This window comes from Myxine glutinosa, chromosome 9 (assembly GCF_964187855.1).
Source record: "Myxine glutinosa chromosome 9, kmMyxGlut1.1, whole genome shotgun sequence".
Lineage (NCBI taxonomy): Eukaryota > Metazoa > Chordata > Myxini > Myxiniformes > Myxinidae > Myxine > Myxine glutinosa.
The window spans coordinates 105,263,692-105,282,027 of NC_136269.1; the positions used below are offsets into that span (position 1 = coordinate 105,263,692).

The 18,336-nt window shown below is 46.1% G+C and overlaps 1 protein-coding gene across 2 annotated transcripts in view; it reads left to right on the forward strand.

The window, feature by feature from the left end:
• The window catches only part of LOC137435139 (autophagy-related protein 16), a 307,119-nt gene extending 289,191 nt beyond the window's left edge, over positions 1–17,928 (forward strand). For both annotated transcript variants that reach the window (XM_078784630.1, XM_068128660.2), the window contains 2 exons: positions 6,883–6,984; positions 16,876–17,928. In XM_078784630.1, the coding sequence (XP_078640756.1) occupies positions 6,883–6,984; positions 16,876–16,969 (196 nt within the window). In that variant the 3' untranslated portion in view covers positions 16,970–17,928. The remainder of the gene's footprint in view (positions 1–6,882; positions 6,985–16,875) is intronic.
• The last annotated feature ends 408 nt before the right edge of the window (positions 17,929–18,336 follow it).

Consider the following 18,336-nt stretch of genomic DNA (forward strand, 5'->3'; position numbering starts at 1 on the left):
GGTAAAGCATGTGGTGAGGTGGAAAGAACTGGGAAGTGGCCGTGTGCTGTGTGCAGGAAGGGTGTCGGAGTGAACTCCATTCAATGTACAATGTGCGCTGAGTGGGTTCATCAAAAATGTTGTGGTCTGAGAGGGTCATTAACCAGTGTGGCAGCTACATTCAAGTGTAAGGTGTGCACAAGGCTTTCATCCGCAGCTCAATGGAATACTGTTCCCCCCTCTGGGCTGGTGCTCCTGCCTCACACCGAGCTCGGCTTCACGCTGTTGAAACCAAAGCTTTCAGAATCATTGGAATCTCCTGCGATGAAGTTAAATCCGAGGGCCTTTCACTCACTCACCGCAGGCAGGTTGGTGGTCTTTCTGTCTTCTACCGACTCCTCTCCAGCCTTGCTCCCCCAGCTCTCTCTGTGCTCTGTCCCCAAGATCTGCCTGCAACCCTCTTATGGTTAAACTGCCAAAATCTAGGCTCTCTGCTCACCTTCACTCTTTCATTCCTCTTTTCTCCCGCCTCTGGAACAAACTCCCCCACTCCCTTCAATCCCACTCCTCCCTCCAGGTCTTTAAAACAGCTGTTTACCACCATCTCTTATCTTCTCCCATCCAAAACCTTGATCTTTTCTACCCCCGCTAATTCACCCCAGATACACTTTTTTTTTCTTTTTTTTTTAATTCCAACTTCTTTCCTGGAACTCCTTGCAGTGTTCATATGTTTTATACCTCTCCCACCTCCCCCCAAGCCCTCCCCCTCCCACATTTCTCCCGATGTCCCTGCTCTCAAATGTTGTGTTTGTGTCCTTCCCCCTCTATCCCCATCTTGTCTACCGCTCCTCTTGTTTTTTGTGTTTTATGTGTCGGTTTCACTTTTTATGTGATTAATGTTCGCTCTTTCGCGAGCCTCGATCTTGTATACAAAAAAAATAATCATAATAAATAAAAAAACAGAGGGAGCTGCCGATGGAGGAAATGTTGAGTTGGATCTTGGAGACGGCGTGAAGCTGAGAACTGGCGAACGGTCATTGGGGGAATTGAATTGGAGGTCGCTTCTTGGCAGTCTCGTCGCCTAACCATGGAGGGGCGAAATTTAGTGATCAAGAATGTTTTGATTGGTAAGTTGTTGTATTTGGCGAGAATCTCCCCACCTCCTCCTGCGGTGGGACGGGCTCTGGAGAGATTAATTTTCACTTTCTTCTGGGGTACCCGAGCAGAGCGCAGGAGTAGGAGGGTTGTAAAGATGAGCCCGTCCTTGGGTGGGAAGGGTGTCCCCTGCCCGGTGTTTGTATGTATGTCTGCGTTTGCATGTACTCTCATGGAGTTATTCGTGTCCGAGGACCCGGGTCGCCTGCTGGCGCGGGATTTTTTGTTCTTTTTTCTGGGGCCGTCCCTTGCGCGGTTGGAAGGGCGGTCCCTCCCGCTGTCTCGGCCTTTTTCTGGGTCGTGTCCGGGGCATTTCCAGATGTTTGAGGGGTTCGCCCGGGAGCAGGGCCTGTTGTCCTGTCGGCCCATCGGTTGGCAGTTGTCGCAGGTCCTGGATCACTTGCACCCAAGGGAGGTGCTGCGGGAGGTGCGTATCCTTCGCAGAAGGCCTCTCGCAGAACGTACGGCGAGAAAGGTTTGGGAGAACGTTTTGGCTCGCTGTCTAGCCAACGACCAGAAGGACGTCGCGTGGCAAGCCGCCCATGAGTGTCTTCCGGTCCGGGTGTTTCAGTTCCAGAGGGACCTGAACGTGTCGGTCCAGTGTCCCCGACCCCGATGCACAGGGGACGAAACCGTCAGGCATGTCCTTTGGGACTGCCCTGTCGCCGAGGGGGTCTGGTCGCTTGCGGCTGGCCTCCTCGAATGCTATGTGCCTTGGCTGGTGATGGTCAGACGGGACGTCTTTGCGTTCAGCGGGCTCCTACCACAACCAGTGCCTGGCCGCAAGTGGAGGCAGGCCTGGAGAACGGTCTGTATAATCAAGACCGTCTTGTGGCGAGCGAGAACCAGAGGTTTCCATACCAGGGTATGGTTGGATCCTGGGCAGATATGGGGCATGGCCCAATCCTGCCTCCAAAGGTACAGGCTTGGCGACAGCCTGCGGGCGACGGGGCGGGGTGCTGGCTGCAACGATGCGTCAGGTGTGTCGTAAAGCCCTCCCTGGAGCGGAGAATACGGCCAGGCTTTTCCGTGGTGAAGGGGGTGGGGGGGGGTCCCGCGGGAGGTTACTTCCAAATGTGCGGGCGACAGTCATGTGCAGCCGTAGTCCCTGACCGGGCTTGCCGCCCGGGCTTGGAAAGGTTGGGGGTGCTCCGGCAGGTGTGCTTGCGGGCCCTGTCGGGCGGTGATTCTCATTGGGACACTCACGCCTCGTGGGCAGCTCAGGGAGCCGGTGCCTTCCTTGTGGTGCATCTTCCGGGTGGGCCCTCCCGGGCGCGACCTGGGGAGGGTGCGGGCAGTTGGGTTTCCTTTTGTTTGATCTTGATTTTGCCTTGGTTTGATTTTTATTTTCTTTCATTATTATTTCCAGCGGTGGGTCGAGTCCTCAACGTGTTTGTGGCTGCATGTTCCCGGCTGCGGTTAGCAGCCGTTTGTTGATTTCGGTATGCAAAGGAAAAAAGGCCCTTTGATCCTTATTGTTTTAAGGTGTCCCTTCCTTGGTTGTTTTTGGGGGGGTGGGAGGGGGGATAGGGTCTTCTTTCCTTTCTCCCTCCCCTTTGGTTAGTTAGAGTTAGGTGTCTGCTGCCTGGGGTGGGAGAGGGTTTTTTGGGGGGTTTGGGATAGGGATGATGGACTTTGGTTTTTATGATTCATGGTTTATTGAGTTTGATTCGATTTTCATCTTGGTCTTTGAACCTTGTTTCCTTTCGTTTCTTGATCTTTGGTTTGCTTTCTCTCTTTGATTTCTTATTTATTGTTTGATTTCCTGGCTTTTGATTTCTTGGTTTTTGATTTTCCTGGGTTCTTGTGTGGTGGTGATGGTGATGGTTTTATTGAATGATTTTTGAGCGTGTTTTTTTTACCTTTTTTTATAATAAAAAAGGCTTCGGCCATAAAAGGCGTGAAGCTGGAAGGTGTGAAAACATTTTGCTACCTAGGAGACATGCTGAATGGAGAAGGTGGATCAGACTCGGCAATGGTTGCTAGAGAGATGTGCATGGAAGAAGTTTCGGGAACTGAGTGGCGTGCTGATGAGGAGGGGAGTGTCGTTGAAGCTGAAGGGAAAGGTGTATGCTGCATGTGTGAGAAGTGTTATGATTTATGGGAGCAAGACATGGGTAATGAACGTAGAGCAGCAACAAAGGCTGGAGAAGGTGGAAATGTGAATGGTATAGGTAGATGTGCAGAGTATCGTTGAGAGAGAGGAAGACAAATGATGAATTGCGAAAGATGATGGGAATAGAGCCTGTAATGGATGCTGTGAAGAGAAACGGGTTGAGATGGTTTGGTCATGTGTTGAGGAAGGATGAAAGTGACTGGTTGAGAAGAATGATGAAAATGAATGTAGAAGGAAGTAGAGGACGGGGAAGACCGAGAAAGACTTGGCTAAAGGTGGTGGAAGAAGAAATGCGGGCAAAGGGGTTAACATGGGGAGATGCAGAAAATAGGGCAAAATGGAGAAGATTGTCATGGGGCCCGCAAGGCTAACCCCAACTCTAGTAGGGAAAATGGCTTTAAAATGCCTGTTGTTGTTGTTGTTGTTGTTGCATGAGCCATGCAGAGACCAAAAAGGAGGTGATGTAAGGCAGAGAGACCACTGACCTTGTTTATTTATTTTCAAAATTTGCCTCGGTCTAATTGATTTTTGTTTATCACTTTCTTTTTTTTCGGTCTAATTGATTTTTGTTTATCACTTTATTTTTTGTAAGAACGACAAATGAGTTTCACTGCATAACCAGTACGTGAATGAAAGTTTTGTTTACCTAATTTGTCGAGTCATCCTCCCTTTTATCCTTCCTTTCTCTCTTCTTTCCTTCCTTTCTTCCTGTGTCGTTTTCGCCTTACTTTCTTTGTCTTCCTTCCACTGGAGCTACCAAACCTCCAGAAGATAGTTTTCCCAATCTCCCGACTTTGTGAAGCTGTGTGTTGCCACACTCTACAATCACGCACTCGTTACGCACTTGTTATGCAATCACGCACTTGTTATGCTCCCCAAAATGCCTTTGTCACCACCAGGCTCTGTAAATGTGCTAATATATTCAAAGCTTGTCCTTTAAAATGGGGAAAAGGAATGAAAATGAATGTGACATGGCAAGGCACTTCTCCGTTCATGTACAGCACAAGGCTGTGGGGTAGCATCATTGGCTGTGGGCGTGGCTGTGCCGCTAATACAATGCCCTCTACTGGTTAGAGCAGAAATTTGTAATTTGTTCATGGTGCCGGCGCTAGCTCGCCTACTCTTCACGAAGGATACCATGGGATCTTTAACGTCCACCTATGAATGCTGGCAGACGGGACACCCATTGATGAATCGCCCTGCCTTTGAAACACCGGGATGATAGTTTGTAGCTGGGTCAGGATTCAAACCCCGGATAGACAGCTTTGACGCCGAGTGTGCGTACCTCTAGGTCATCCTGTCAGCCCATGGGTTGGCACTACCTCTGTCATAATGTCACTCATAAACACAACAGAGTATATCTGTGTTTTTGACATTACGATCGAAATGGGGTTTTTTATTTTCTTTAATCCTAAAACGTAAATAAAAATCAAGCCATTAAACGTTTTTGGAATAAATAAGTTAAAGTGAACAAGCATTCTGAGTATTGCGCTGCAATACATGTCCTCTACCGGCAGTCTGTCGTCCGGAAAACTGTTGGGGAAATTACCAAAGTTCAAAGTGCCATAACTTTGTCAAAAATGATCGAAACGTCGTGAAGTTCGAACTTGATCTGTAACTTATCATGAGGAAACCATTTACCAAGTTTGAAATCATTAGCATTAAGAGTTTAGGAAAAAAGTCCGGAAAACTGTTCTTTGCGTGACGGACTGACTGACAGACGGACAGACTGTCAGACTGACAGATGGAGGGACGGAGTGCAAACCTATAGTCCCCTCCGGTGTACACCGGTAGGGGACTAATAAGCATGTTGGTTAAAACAACAACACAGCACAAGGCTTCCTCCATTCTCTTCCATTCAAACATCCTGCACCATCACCCAGGATTTTTGGAAGTTGATGAATAGCCAATAATTAGGATTTGTGATATTCCATCACAGAGAAGCAACTTGTATCATGCCCTGAAAACCTGTGGTGCTAAACAGGACACGGCTTGGTTCATGTGAAAAGAGGTACTTTTTCTTTTTAAAGAAAAGTTTACTTTTTTATTAGAGGTGTGGTGAGGTGTGCATCGAGGCGAGGAGGTGTCGATGTAACCTGGCTGGCGTTGTGAAATCTACTTTGTCATTGTTATCCTTAACACGTGAAGGCAAAACACGTTCAAAGCAAGATCTTTCATTCCAGAAGTGAATACTGAGGTGGCAATTCGAAGATTTGTTTTTTCATTTTTGATTTGATTTGATTCATTTGATTTTTCATTTCAGTAAGCATTTGTGACCATTTCAAAATGTGAGTTCTCCATGAAGACTGGGTGTCGTAGGATGAGGGATAGCAGACATGCAAGTTGTTAGCATCCATGTTTTGAGCTGTTCGTTGCTGGAATTTTTTATTTGTGAAGTCTAATTATCCTCGAATATGTCATCCTAGTGCAGTGTCAGCAGCGAGTGCTGCATCTTGGAGCATGCTGTTTCTTGGATATGGAGATAAATCCGGTTCTCTTGTCTGCATTTAGGTTGTGGATGTTAATGATCTTGTGGTGTCTCTTGAAAACAGTGGGCTCTCTTGCATTGGCATATTAGGTAAATTTATGCCATGCGATTAAACAGAACATTTTAAGTAATGACAAAGGATGAGTCAAATGGCTCTCGTTGAGAATGTGGTCATGATAAAAGAAGTCAATTAATGGGTTAAAAGTAATGGGATGCAACTAAAGCATAGACATGATGAGTCAAATGACTTGTGTTGTTTCCTCGTATATCCCCTTTAAATACTCATTTGTATTGGTTGCAGGTAGACATGCTTGGCAGTCTACTTATTGCAATGAACGATAGTAACAAGGGAATGTAAAATAGACCTTTAATAACTGAGCTTATTCACGTCGCAGGTCCACACGAGTTCCAGGTTGCAGTTGTTGTTGTTGTGGTGGTGGTGGTGGTTCTTGTTAAGGGGTCGATTTTTGAAATGTGCACCCAATGTTCAGACAGCTGCTGGACCTCACCCACATTTGTTGCTCGACTCCATCCACAATGGCACCCAGTTGATATTATATGGCTGCCATTTTGGTTTTCTGGTGGGCCATAGACATCAGACTTGTAGGCCTCTGCTGATTATACACAGCCCGGGTTTATTGCGTCAGGTTTACATTGGCTTTGTTAGGGTTGAGTGTTAAGATGAGGAATCCCGAAAAATCAAATTATATGTCAAATAAAAATTATTAGTAAGGCTTAACCAAACTTATCAGCACGCACGGTACGTGCCTCTAAAAAAAGTGTTACATTATTTTTGAACGACCCCATATTGGAGTTAAACAATCCGTGACCATGTGACGAATTGGCTCATTCTGATATAACCGTGGCAGAGGGTGACATGGATGAGAGGTGCCGGGTTAATTTTTTTTTATAGCACATTAAATGTTTGTTTCCCAATCGCCCAGTTCATTTTACTTATGAGTGCTTTAAATGTGCATTTCCCATTCGGCCCGTTACCAGATGTTGTTGCGGGTTGTCACCACAATGCAGTCATTCTTGTTCCAACAATAACTGACAGTACACCGCTCTGATACATTTTTGTCTTTTTTTTTTATCCCCTGGTTTTATTCCATTCAAATGTGTTTCATGTGTTATCACACCACAGTCCGGATGGACAGTATATTGCAGCCGGGTCTGCAGATGGTACGCTGTACGTATGGAACGCAGAATCGGAGAAACTGGAGCTAATGCAGGGAAAACAGCACAGGTAAGGCTGTGAACCCTTGGCTTTGTTGAGTTGTTGAGAAAAACCTCCCACATCTTCCTCTTTCCTTTTGCTCCCATATGATGCCTATGTTTTTAATTTCTGTTCGTCCCTTATTTCTGTGATTCTCGTTAAATTCATTTTTCTTCTTAACCTTGTACTCATTTGCACTTTGCACCCTCAGTCTCCCACCAACTCCTTAATCAACCCACTTTCTCTCTCAGCACTGTTTATTCATCGCCTTGCACCTTTTCTTATTTTTTTGGTACATTGTTGTTCTCTCCACTGACTGCATGTAGCTCATGCAAAAGCAGTCTGCATTTATTATTTTTTCTTTGGAGGAGCAAGGCTCATGGAAGAGCAAAGTAGATATGTGAAAGTGGGACAAATGTCAAGGAAATGAACAAACAGGATAAGAGGGAAGGGATGATGGGAGGAAACCCTGAAACTAGCAAGGTGGTTGGGTTAAGGGAGGGTTAAAGCGGGTAATAAAGAGCATGTGTCAGAATTGGGGATGGCAAGAGATGGCGATGTATTGTGTGCTTCTTCTTCCTCTTTGTACATTACAGGATTCTCGCCATTGACTATAGCTCATGGAAAAGCAGTGCTCTATGCATTCGCTTGAATTGGAACAAATATTGTATTCAATTCTGGGCGAATAAATTTGATTCCCCCTTTGTTGTAATGAATATTTACCTCTGCCACCGAAGGTGGATGGAGGTTATATTTTCACCCCTGTCTGTTTGGGTGTTTGTTTGTCTGTCTCTCTTTCTGTGAACAGTATATCTCAAAACGTTATGGACGGATTAAGACAACAATTTGGTGGAGAGGTTGGGTATGTGACGAGGATGAAATGATTAGATCTTGGTGAAGATCTGGATCTGGATCTGGATCCGTTAAGTGTTCCTTCACCATTGAGTAATAGGGCTAAAACCGATATTTGGCATGATATTAAAAAAAGTTGTTGATGGATTATGAAAAAACTAGGTGGATGAGTTGGTTAGGCCACAACAACAAGTGATTAGATTTTGATTCAGTTCCAAATTCAGATCCGACCTATCGGTGGGATACAAAATGTACTGTTCAGCCTGGCGGAGGTATGCATTCTACCGATTGCTGTACTAGCTCCATAATGTAACTAACTGCTGTTTGATTGCAGGGTGCTCTAATCGCTTCAGTTGCTCAAAGTGCGAGTGAGTTAAACGTTTATACCAACCATGCTATGTTTGCATACTCCTACTAATGTTAGGAATATACGATGGCGCTAATGGTCTTTTATCAAGGAAACCTAAGACGCAAAAGGAGGTCATACATCGAAAAAGTAGATGGCCTAAGGCCTGAGCAATAAAATAGGCAAATTAAGCTATTTTAATTATTCGGGTGACTTTTTGAAATTGCATATTAAACAACTTTGATCTGAATTTGCATATTTGTGGTGATTGTGATATTTGGCTGAAAACAGCTTAAAATTTCCAGATCAACCATGAATGAATGATCGTTTTAAGGCCATTTCCTCCCGCTAAAGTGGGGGTTAGCCTTGCGGAACCCATGCCAATCACAGTTCCCTGTTTTGAGGCAATGTTTTTATGGTCGGATGCCCTTCCTGATGCCAACCCTTAGTCGCCTCTTCGATGCGCAGGGATACGGTCGGTGTACCTATTCTAAATCGGGGTGCACACCGGGACCATTCATCCCAGCAAGCTGGTACTCAATTTGCCGACCTCGGAAGGATGACAGGCTGAGTCAAGCCCCCTGGCGTTAATTCAGCGATCGACCGGGATTCAAACTCAGGATCTTAGGATCCCAAGCCTGTGCCCTAACCACTAAGCCAACACCAGGCACCTGATTGACAGACCTGTCACAGCTTCTCACTCCCAATTCACAGACTATGTGATGGCACAACTACTGCTACAGATTTCCTGTAGAATCCATCTCGTGCTGCATAGTTCCAGATATTTCAAAAAAAAAAAATTGGGAATTCTTCCACAGAAACATGCGCTGTCTTAGGCACAGACCCATTGCATCTGGTCTTCAGTTATCCTACACTTCTTACTGCCCATGGTATACTAAATCCTGTGGTGAGGCAGTTGCTCTGAAACCACGTGCCTTCTCTTCCTGGAAGGCTTATCCGACCAAACGCAATCTCGGTGCATTCCAAAAAGCCTGCAACAAGTGTGTTTCCACACTCATGAGAGCCAGAAAGCATCATCTGCACAACTTCAATGATGAAATTTCAAACTTGGCTTCCCCCCTCTAAAACCTGATGGTGCCTTGTTAGTTCTGTCTCTGCTTTTGTTCGCATAATCTTGTAGACAATTAAACTGAAGATCGAGTAATGAGAGCCATGATTGCAGCATCAGTGGCCCTGTGTGGTTCTTCATAGGACCAGCTGAATCTTCTCTGCATATGCAGTCCTGTACTACATGTAGGACTGTCTGATATTGATGGCCGCAGGTACATATTAGGCTATAGGTTTGCTTCCATTTATACATATGATTTTGTAGTGTGTAGAGTTTGCGTGCATGTAGAGTTCGCAGTCTATTAAGACCACTCCAATGGCGTCTCTGTAGGTCAAAAGCCTGGGGGCTTCTTCATGGGATCTTGGATTAGCTGGCCATTTCGAACTGATGTCTTTTCCCATTGCTGCCACAACAACTCTTTATCATTAGTATTGGCCTCTACAACCCTAACCCATATCCCCCACCAGGTTTCCTGGTGAGAAGGGTGTATGGATGTGGACACCCAGCAGGAACAAAAACTGTCGAAGGGAGGAGGAGCTCCTCTTGAGCCAATGGCCATCCTTATCTGGTGGCCAACTATGTCTGTGGACGTCCTGCAGTTGGGTTACCTCTTTATAGGAGGTTGGTGGCAGGATTTGCACTCCGGTCACCGTAAAACACTTCATTCTGCAACATACACAAAAACACAAATAAAACTAGCTGTTGACTTGGATATCAGGGGTGGTACTATCTCTATTGCTGACCCTCCAAGCAACTCTGAACCACCTTTGTTTGTGGAAACACAAGCTGTGGTGAACCAGATGAAAGGGGGGCAGAGCACATGGGATTTGTGGCATCCATGCTGAGCTTCTCAATGCTGGTAGAAATGCTGTACTCGTGTTGTTGCATGCAGTTCTGTGCTTGGTTTGGATCACGGGCATCATCAAACTGACTGGAAGAGGGGTCTTGTCATCCCTCTCTGGATAGGGAAGGATGATCACCAGGACTGCAACAACTACCAAGGGGTGACGCTGCTCTCAGTGCCGGGAAAGGTCTTTGCTCTGATAAATCTTGATAGGGTTTGCCACCAGTGCCCAGAACAGTCTGCCTTTACACCAAAGAGGTCAACGATTAACCATATCCTTACTCTTTGGGTCCTCACCAAACGCAGGTGATGGTTTCATCATGGGGCTGCTTGCAGTCGATGTTGATCTCTGCAAAGCATTTCATTCGTTGAATCGGGATGCCCTGTGGAGGGTTCTCAGTTTTCGTGGGTGCCACCAAATCTGATCAGTTTGATTTCTGAACTACACTTTGATACTGAGTGCTGTGAGGTGTGATGGTTCAACCTTTGACTTATTACCAGTTGTTACTGGAGTTCGTCGAGGGGTGTTTACTAGCCCCCGCACTTTTCAGTGCTTGTTTGAACTGGATTCTGGGGAGGATGGTGGAGAGATCAAACCTGCGGTGCATCCTTTGGAAATGGTCAGAGATCTTGACAGTGTAGATCCTTGACAAGGGAATGTCAAGATTGATGACCTTGATTTCGCAGATGATGCAGTCTTCTTTGCGGGGACTCTAGATCTCCTTATGGGGGCCCTTAAGGCACTGAAAGATGAGTCAGATCCACTGGAATTACGGGTCTCTTGGATCAAAACTACGATCCAGGCTTTCAATGACATATTGGATGCTGCTATCTTGTCTGTGGCGAAGATGTTGAGGTCACAGAGAGATTCACTTCTCTTGGCAGTGATATTCACATCTCTGCATGTTGTGAGGCAGAGGTTGATATACGTCTGTGATGGGCCTGGGGTGTCATGGATTCACTGGATCTTGGCATGTGGCACTGTCCTCGTGTGGCACTGCAGGAGGATGAAAGACCAAGTCTTTAAGTCATTGGTGCTTCCAGTCTTGCTCTACAAATGTGAGAATTGGACTCTGACCAAGGATCTGAGACAAAGACTTAACTCCTTTGGTGTCAAGAATTTTAGTTTGAGTATTTGCTGAATTGTATGGACATGTGGTTCGTTTTTCTGATGCGGATCCTTCTCACCAGATTCTCTCAGCAAGGGAGCCTCGTGAGTGGAGGAGGACAACGGGCCAACCACGTGCCTCATGGTTGCGGCAGGCTGATTGGCATCTCAAGGAGATGGGGATGGGCCAGGCATTTGCCTGGGGGATGGCCAGACAGAGGTCTCTGGAGTACCGTTGGAAAGTGGATGTGATGACATGCTGCTCCGGCACATGCCCCCATACCTGACCTGACCTGCCAGCTGCTTTCCCAGATTTTGTTGATTTGAGTGCCTCTTCTGCTTCATGAAGGGTATACGGGGTTGCCAAGCTATAGCTAGTAGGTAGTGTGGCCACAATAGCAGAAAATTATGTTGATGGGACATGATGCCTTTGGATTTCTGGAGCAGCTTTGATGCTACAGCATTCACAGTGACTTGCAGTGGGTGATGTTGAAGTGGGCTAGCAGAACCAAGGTGGCGGAAAAGGTTCCAAGCTTTTCTGGTAGAATGGGTGAAATCTGTGCTCTGCAGCTTCAATCCATCTTTAATTGGGCTACTCCCTCCTCCGGTATGATAGACCTGAGCCTCGTCCTGGAGGCGGGGTTGCTATCTTTATCAAAAACTCTCTTCCTCACTCGCCCTGCACTGCACTCTCTCCACCTCACCCCCAGGAATACCTCTGGCTACGGCTTCCCCTTCGCTCCCACCTCTTGTTCATATGTGTGTTGTACCGTCCACCAAACAGTGATGACTCCATCTACATCTCGCTGTCTGATGATATGGACCAACTTCTATCTACTCATCCCAACTCTCTCTTCCTCATATGTGGTGATTTCAACTGTCATCATGCCAGTTGGCTGGGTGTGGGTACCTCTCTCACCAGCCATGGCTCCTCAGCAAAGGACTTCTGCGACTCACTGGGACTGACACAATCTGTCAATTTCCCGACCCGGATCTCAGTCAACGGAACATCTTCTCTTCTGGACTTGGTTATGACTAACTTCCCTGAAAATGTCTGCTGCTCTTCTTCTGCTCCGATCGGATCATCTGATCATGTCCTTGTTAAAGTGGACATCTCTCTGACCATCCTCAGGGAGCCTGCTCAGCGTCGACGAGTCTGGCATTTCACTCAGGCCATATCTGTCTCCCTCTTCCAAATCCTGGTGGCGTCTGGTCAAATCCGTTTCTGGTGTTTGTTCCCCCTCCATCCCCTCCCTTACCTCAAACGGCTACACAGCTGACTCCGCACGTGAAAAAGCTGAATGCCTCAACTCTGTGTTTGCCTCTAAATCTTGTGTCCCAAACCCATCCCTCTCTGTACCTACCATACCCAGTCATACCCTGCTGCTCCTGGACTCCGTGTCCTTTCCTCCTGACAAGGTGGAAAAGTTTCTGTCAACCCTCGACTCTGATTCTGCAACTGGACCCGACGGCATCAGCCCACGGGTCCTAAAATCCTGCTCTGCTGCTCTATCTCACCCTCTCTCTGTTCTCTTCACCCTCTCTTTTGCTCAAGGTCAACTGCCATCTGCTTGGAAATCAGCCAACATCACCGCTTTGCACAAAAAAGGTGCAAAAACAGATCCTAGCAACTACAGACCAATCAGCCTTCTCCCAATTATCAGCAAAGTCATGGAATCCATCATTGCTTCGGAACGGTCTTCAAGCAGCCATCAATCATCTGGACTGGTCTCCCATCTCTACCACCTCTGACATCAACTCATCCTGGGAATTCTTCCAAAGTAAATTGCTCTCTCTCATGCACAGATTTATCCCATCTCGTCTTCAGTTGTCATACCCTTCCTCCCGTCCATGGTACACGGAATCTTGTGGTGAGGCTGTTGCCCAGAAACAACTTGCCTTCGTCTCCTGGAAAGCAAATCCAATGGAAGGAAATCTCATTTCCTTTCACAAAGCCCGAAACAAGTGTGTCCACCCTCAGGAGAGCCAGGAAACAATATCTCTCCGTTCTCAAGACCGAACATGAAATCTTTCCTCTTCTCCAATGGCTTGATCTCTGATCATCAATTTGGTTTCAGACCAGGTCACTCTACTCTGGACATGCTGCTTCTGCTGTCTCAACAATGGATGGAGGTCCTCAATGCCAAACAGGAAATTAGAGCTGTCTCCCTCGACATATCACGTGCCTTCGACACGGTCTGGCACCCCGCTCTGCTCACCAAACTCTCCTCCTTTGGTATCCATGGAAATCTCCACGCATGGCTGGCGGACTTCCTCTCTAGTCGTCGTCAACGTGTGGCCCTGAATGGGTTTCTCTCATCTCCTCTTCCTGTTCAGGCTGGAGTTCCCCAAGGCAGTGTTCTGGGCCCCGTGCTTTTTCTGGTCTTCATCAATGATCTCTCTGACTCTCTCGAAAATCCTCTCTATCTCTTTGCTGATGACTCCACTCTCTGCCGCTCCATTCCTCTTCCCTCAGATCGGCAGTCTGCTGCCTCCTCACTCTCTGAAGACCTGGACAAAATCACAGACTGGTCAAACAAGTGGAACATGTCTTTCAATCCTGACAAATCTCACACTCTTACTATGTCTCTCCGAAAAGATCGACTGGACAACCCTCCCATCTACTTTCTCAACAATCCTCTCCACGAAGTTCTGTCGCTCAAGATTTTGGGTCTCACTATCTGCCATGATCTTTCTTGGGAAAACCACATTTCCAAGCTGGCCTCCAAAGCCAGTCGCCGACTGGGCATCCTCCGTCGTGCGAAGTCCTTCCTCGGCACACCTGAGCTCCTCACCACATACAAGGCTTTCATCCGCAGCTCAATGGAATACTGTTCTCCCCTATGGGCCGGTGCTCCTGCCTCACACCTAGCTCGGCTTCACGCTGTTGAAACCAAAGCTTTCAGAATTATTGGAATCTCCCGCGATGAAGCTATCTCTGAGGGCCTTTCACTCACTCACCGCAGGCAGGTAGGTGGTCTTTCTGTCTTCTACCGACTCCTCTCCGGCCTTGCACCCCCAGCTCTCTCTGTGCTCTGTCCCCCAAATATTCCTACAGGTCGCACAAGATCTGCCAGCAACCCTCTGATGGTTAAACTGCCGAAATCTCGGCTCTCCGCTCACCTTCACTCTTTCATTCCTCTTTTCTCCCGCCTCTGGAACAAACTCCCTCACTCCCTTCAATCCCACTCCTCCCTCCAGGTCTTTAAAACAGCTGTTCACCACCATCTCTTATCTTCCCCCATCCAAAACCTTGATCTTTTCTACCCCCGCTAATTCACCCCAGATCCACCTTGTTTGAAATTCCAACTTCTTTCCTGGAAGTCCTGGCAGTGTCCATATGTGTTATACCTCTCCCACCGCCCCCTTCCCACGCCCCCCCCCCCCCCAAAGCCCTCGCCCTCTCTCAGATCTCTCGATGTCTCCATGTCTCTCGGTCCCTGCTCTCAAATGTTGTGTTTGTGTCCTTCCCCCTCTCTCCCCATCTTGTCTACCGCTCCCTATGTTATATGTTTTATGTGTCGGTTTGTCTTTCTGTGTGATTAATGTTCGCTCTTTCACGAGCCTCGATCTTGTATACAAAAAAAAAAAAAAAAATAGCATGCAGAGTTAAGAGATGAGAGAAGCTGAGTTGCTGTGTCTAGGTTTCCAGTTGTCTCATACTCCTTCAAAAGGGTTCAGTTTCTTTAAGCCAACAAGGGGTGAACATTTTCTGTGGGGATCATGTTTGTGGCAGCAGATTTGAGGAGTTGACAAAGGACTTTTTATAATTTTCTGGTCTTAGATCAATAGAAGTGACCTCATCTACTTCTGTGGCAAAACCTGGCCAATTGGCTTTACGAAAGTTACATCGAGGGGAAGGCTTTGATTAGATGAGTGGCCCTTTAATCCCATCCCAACATGAATGATAGCAGGGCGGTGTTGGCTGTGAGGTAAATGGGGGAGTAGTTTACGTGACTCAATTAAGGGCTGTGATGACTCGTCATTGATGGTTATAATCCCTAATCCATCTGCATGAGTTAAAGGAGCCGAGATGTTTGGCATCATACAGAAGGAAACGGTCATTAGCTGAAGCCAAATCAGACAACTGTTCACCAGCAATATTGGTGTTGCTGTTTCCTCGGGAGTGGTGGTGGCGATTTAAATCTCCAAGGTGAATTTGAGGATGCTGTTACACGGGGAGGGCAGGGAGTGGACAAACAGTGACAGGTGGTATCGAGCACATGGTCCACCATTAACCCAGTGATAGGTCCACCATTAACAGGTCCACCATTAACCCCCTTCTGGTGAAACTCACAGAATCCAGGATCACTGCTTACCTCCACTCATTCGTTCCTCTTTTTCTGCACCTGTGGAACCAACTTCCACATTCTCTTCAATCTCATTTTTCCTTCCAAGTCTTCAACACAGCTGTTCACCACCATCTCAAATCACCCCCCATCCAAATCCATGATGTTGTCTACCCTTGTTAACCCCTTCCACCCCTAAGGCCCCTCCTTCTAAATTCCAAGTTATTCCTTCCTGAGAGTTTCCTACTGTATCCATTCTGTCCACCCATGCGTCCGTTCAGTGTCCTAGCCCTTCCACGAGCCTTAACTCTGTACTGTATACCAAACAAAATTCTCGTTTCTTCCTTGTATGATTTTCTTCTGAATCCTGCTATTAATTTGCAATTGATCACTGGCTCTTTGACACCAATACAAACTTTTATTATGGACACTAGGCCTGAAAAAGCTACATATATCGAACAGACAGTTTGAAATGGAGCACCTTGCTGCTATCAGAGCATTTAAATTGCATCCTATGTGGCAACATATGTGAATTCTTGCTCCCAGTTTTCCGGCTCGATGACAGAACATGTCATTTGCATTTTTGCCGCCTACATCCTTACAACTGTTAGAATTCCGTGTGGGTACGGGCAACTTGCTCGTCAATTAAAATGAATAATTTGCACAAGGACATTTAATCAACCTTTATTAGCTGTATGTTTCAAATCATAGTGGTATCATTAAAATAGTTTTGTTAATAAAAATGATTGGCACTGAAACTTATCCATTGTTGCTTGGTATTGTGTTGGAGTTGGCAGCTGTGCATCAGAGTACCAGACATAGAAATTGAAATGTATACAATGTTGCCCCACAACGTAAATGTATTTACGTTTGAGATTGGTGTAAATTCTGCCTGGTTTTCAGGTCTCATAGAAGAGTTTTTTCAGGGCTGTTGCTGAAACATTTGAGGAATAGGAATCTCTGCGATTACAAAAACCTCTTAAAACCTAAAACTGACTCGGTGGTGTAGTGGATAGAGCATCCGCTCCGAATCTGGGAGGTCAGCAGTTCAAACCCTGGCCGAGTCATATCAAATATCTTTAAAAAGGGCACGTGCTGCTTCCTTGCTTGATGTACAGCATAAGGATAAGAGCACAGACAATCTCCACCCATGGGGAGGTTGGCATTCATGGGGAAGAGGAAATGCCCTGCTGTGCTGAGTGTGGTGAGAAATGCAGTGCCATTGTTGGTACCCAGAGGGTCCCATCAAGTGATGGCAGTTCCCCAAAGCTCAGTGGCTGTGTTTGTCTCGTGTATTTTCCATATATGTCCATGTGTGTAGCAGGTCCACCATGAACCTTGGAGGATGAAAAAGTACGAGCTTGTCCTTTTTTGCAGTGTTTCTTATCGTCGTCCATGCTTTCTCGTCCACAGTGCTGCGATACATGCAGTTTGCTGGTCACCCAATGGCGATTGCCTTGTCAGTGTGGATAAGGCATGCAGAGCAGTCATCTGGTCGGCATTCTGATTGCCACATTGCATCAGAACAACAGAATTACCAGGAAGCGGTTAAAGAGTTTGGGGCAGGGTTTATGTTCGATGCGTTGCTGTCAGCATGCTGCTATCCAGAGAGACAATTGGTTCCCCCGCATCCCCACTCCACCCTCTTAATCATTCGGTCCCTTCCGTTTACTCTTGTAAAAAGTTGAATGCACTTTCATTTATGGAAGAGTTTATGAAGTTGATATTTTAGACTGGTGGTTCGGTCATTCCTTACACTGCAATCCAAGACTGATAACACTTCCAAAATGGGCTTTCTTGTAGAAATCCCACAATCCCAAGAAGGATCATTCAGAATTGGCCCAAGGTATCAGCATACATAGCTACTGCTTCCTCTACCTAGCGTGGAATCTTGAATGCTCCCAAGTGAAGGCAAGTTGGTTGGATAATTGGCTTGTCGTCATTCCAAATTATTGTGTGCTCCATGATGTTGCACACATGAATAGCAGACATTATTTAATTTTGAGCTAAAGGTCTTGGTTGTTGTGGTACCCTGTTAGAGCAAATATTTAAATATAACTTTGACTTTGCACAATGAGTGACACGTTGGTTTACATAGTTATTGCAGCGCTTTTCTGATTTTAGAAGATGTGCACAAGTGGAATGAAATTGCAATGCAATATGGGGTTGATAGGGGAAATCCTTTCAGTGTTAGCTGTGGATGTAAAGCATTACATGCAGATTTTGATTTCGAATCTTGCTTTTTTCCTTCCTCTTACTTACACTCTGATCCCCATGTCTCTCTGCCATCTATCTCATCTAAAATTACAGTGGGTGTTTGATTTGAGCTATCAACCGATTGCCAAGCAAACAATGTATATTGTATTGATAAATCGTCGTGCATGCTTTTGTTTTTTTATATCAATTACTCGTTTGACTTATATGGTCTTTCTTTGTCAATAAAACGCCTTTTTATGGTTTGGTTTATTTCTGTAGTTACTCTGGAAAGTCTGCAAAGGAGAGACAGCCAATGAACTTATGATCGGAACAATGATGTCTGATTACTTTAACAATTACTTAAACAATTGAAGTAAATTCATTTTTTATTGAAACTTGGCTGCGAAACGTCTACACTACAGTGAGTAATTGAGTTTATTTACAGCACCTACCTTTGTCAGTTTCTTGGCAATGGCATTTTTGGCAACATAATCTATATTCAATTTCTGTCAAATATCCATAGTCAATGTTTGGCAGGATAGCCTGGAGGGAGTGTACTCACCTTTGAGCTGGAGTCGAGTCGGGAATTGAACCTATATGATAAATGGTCACCTTTATGTTTCACAGGTAAGGTGTTTGGTGCCTCAAGTATCATTGAGTGAGCCATCAATTGGAATG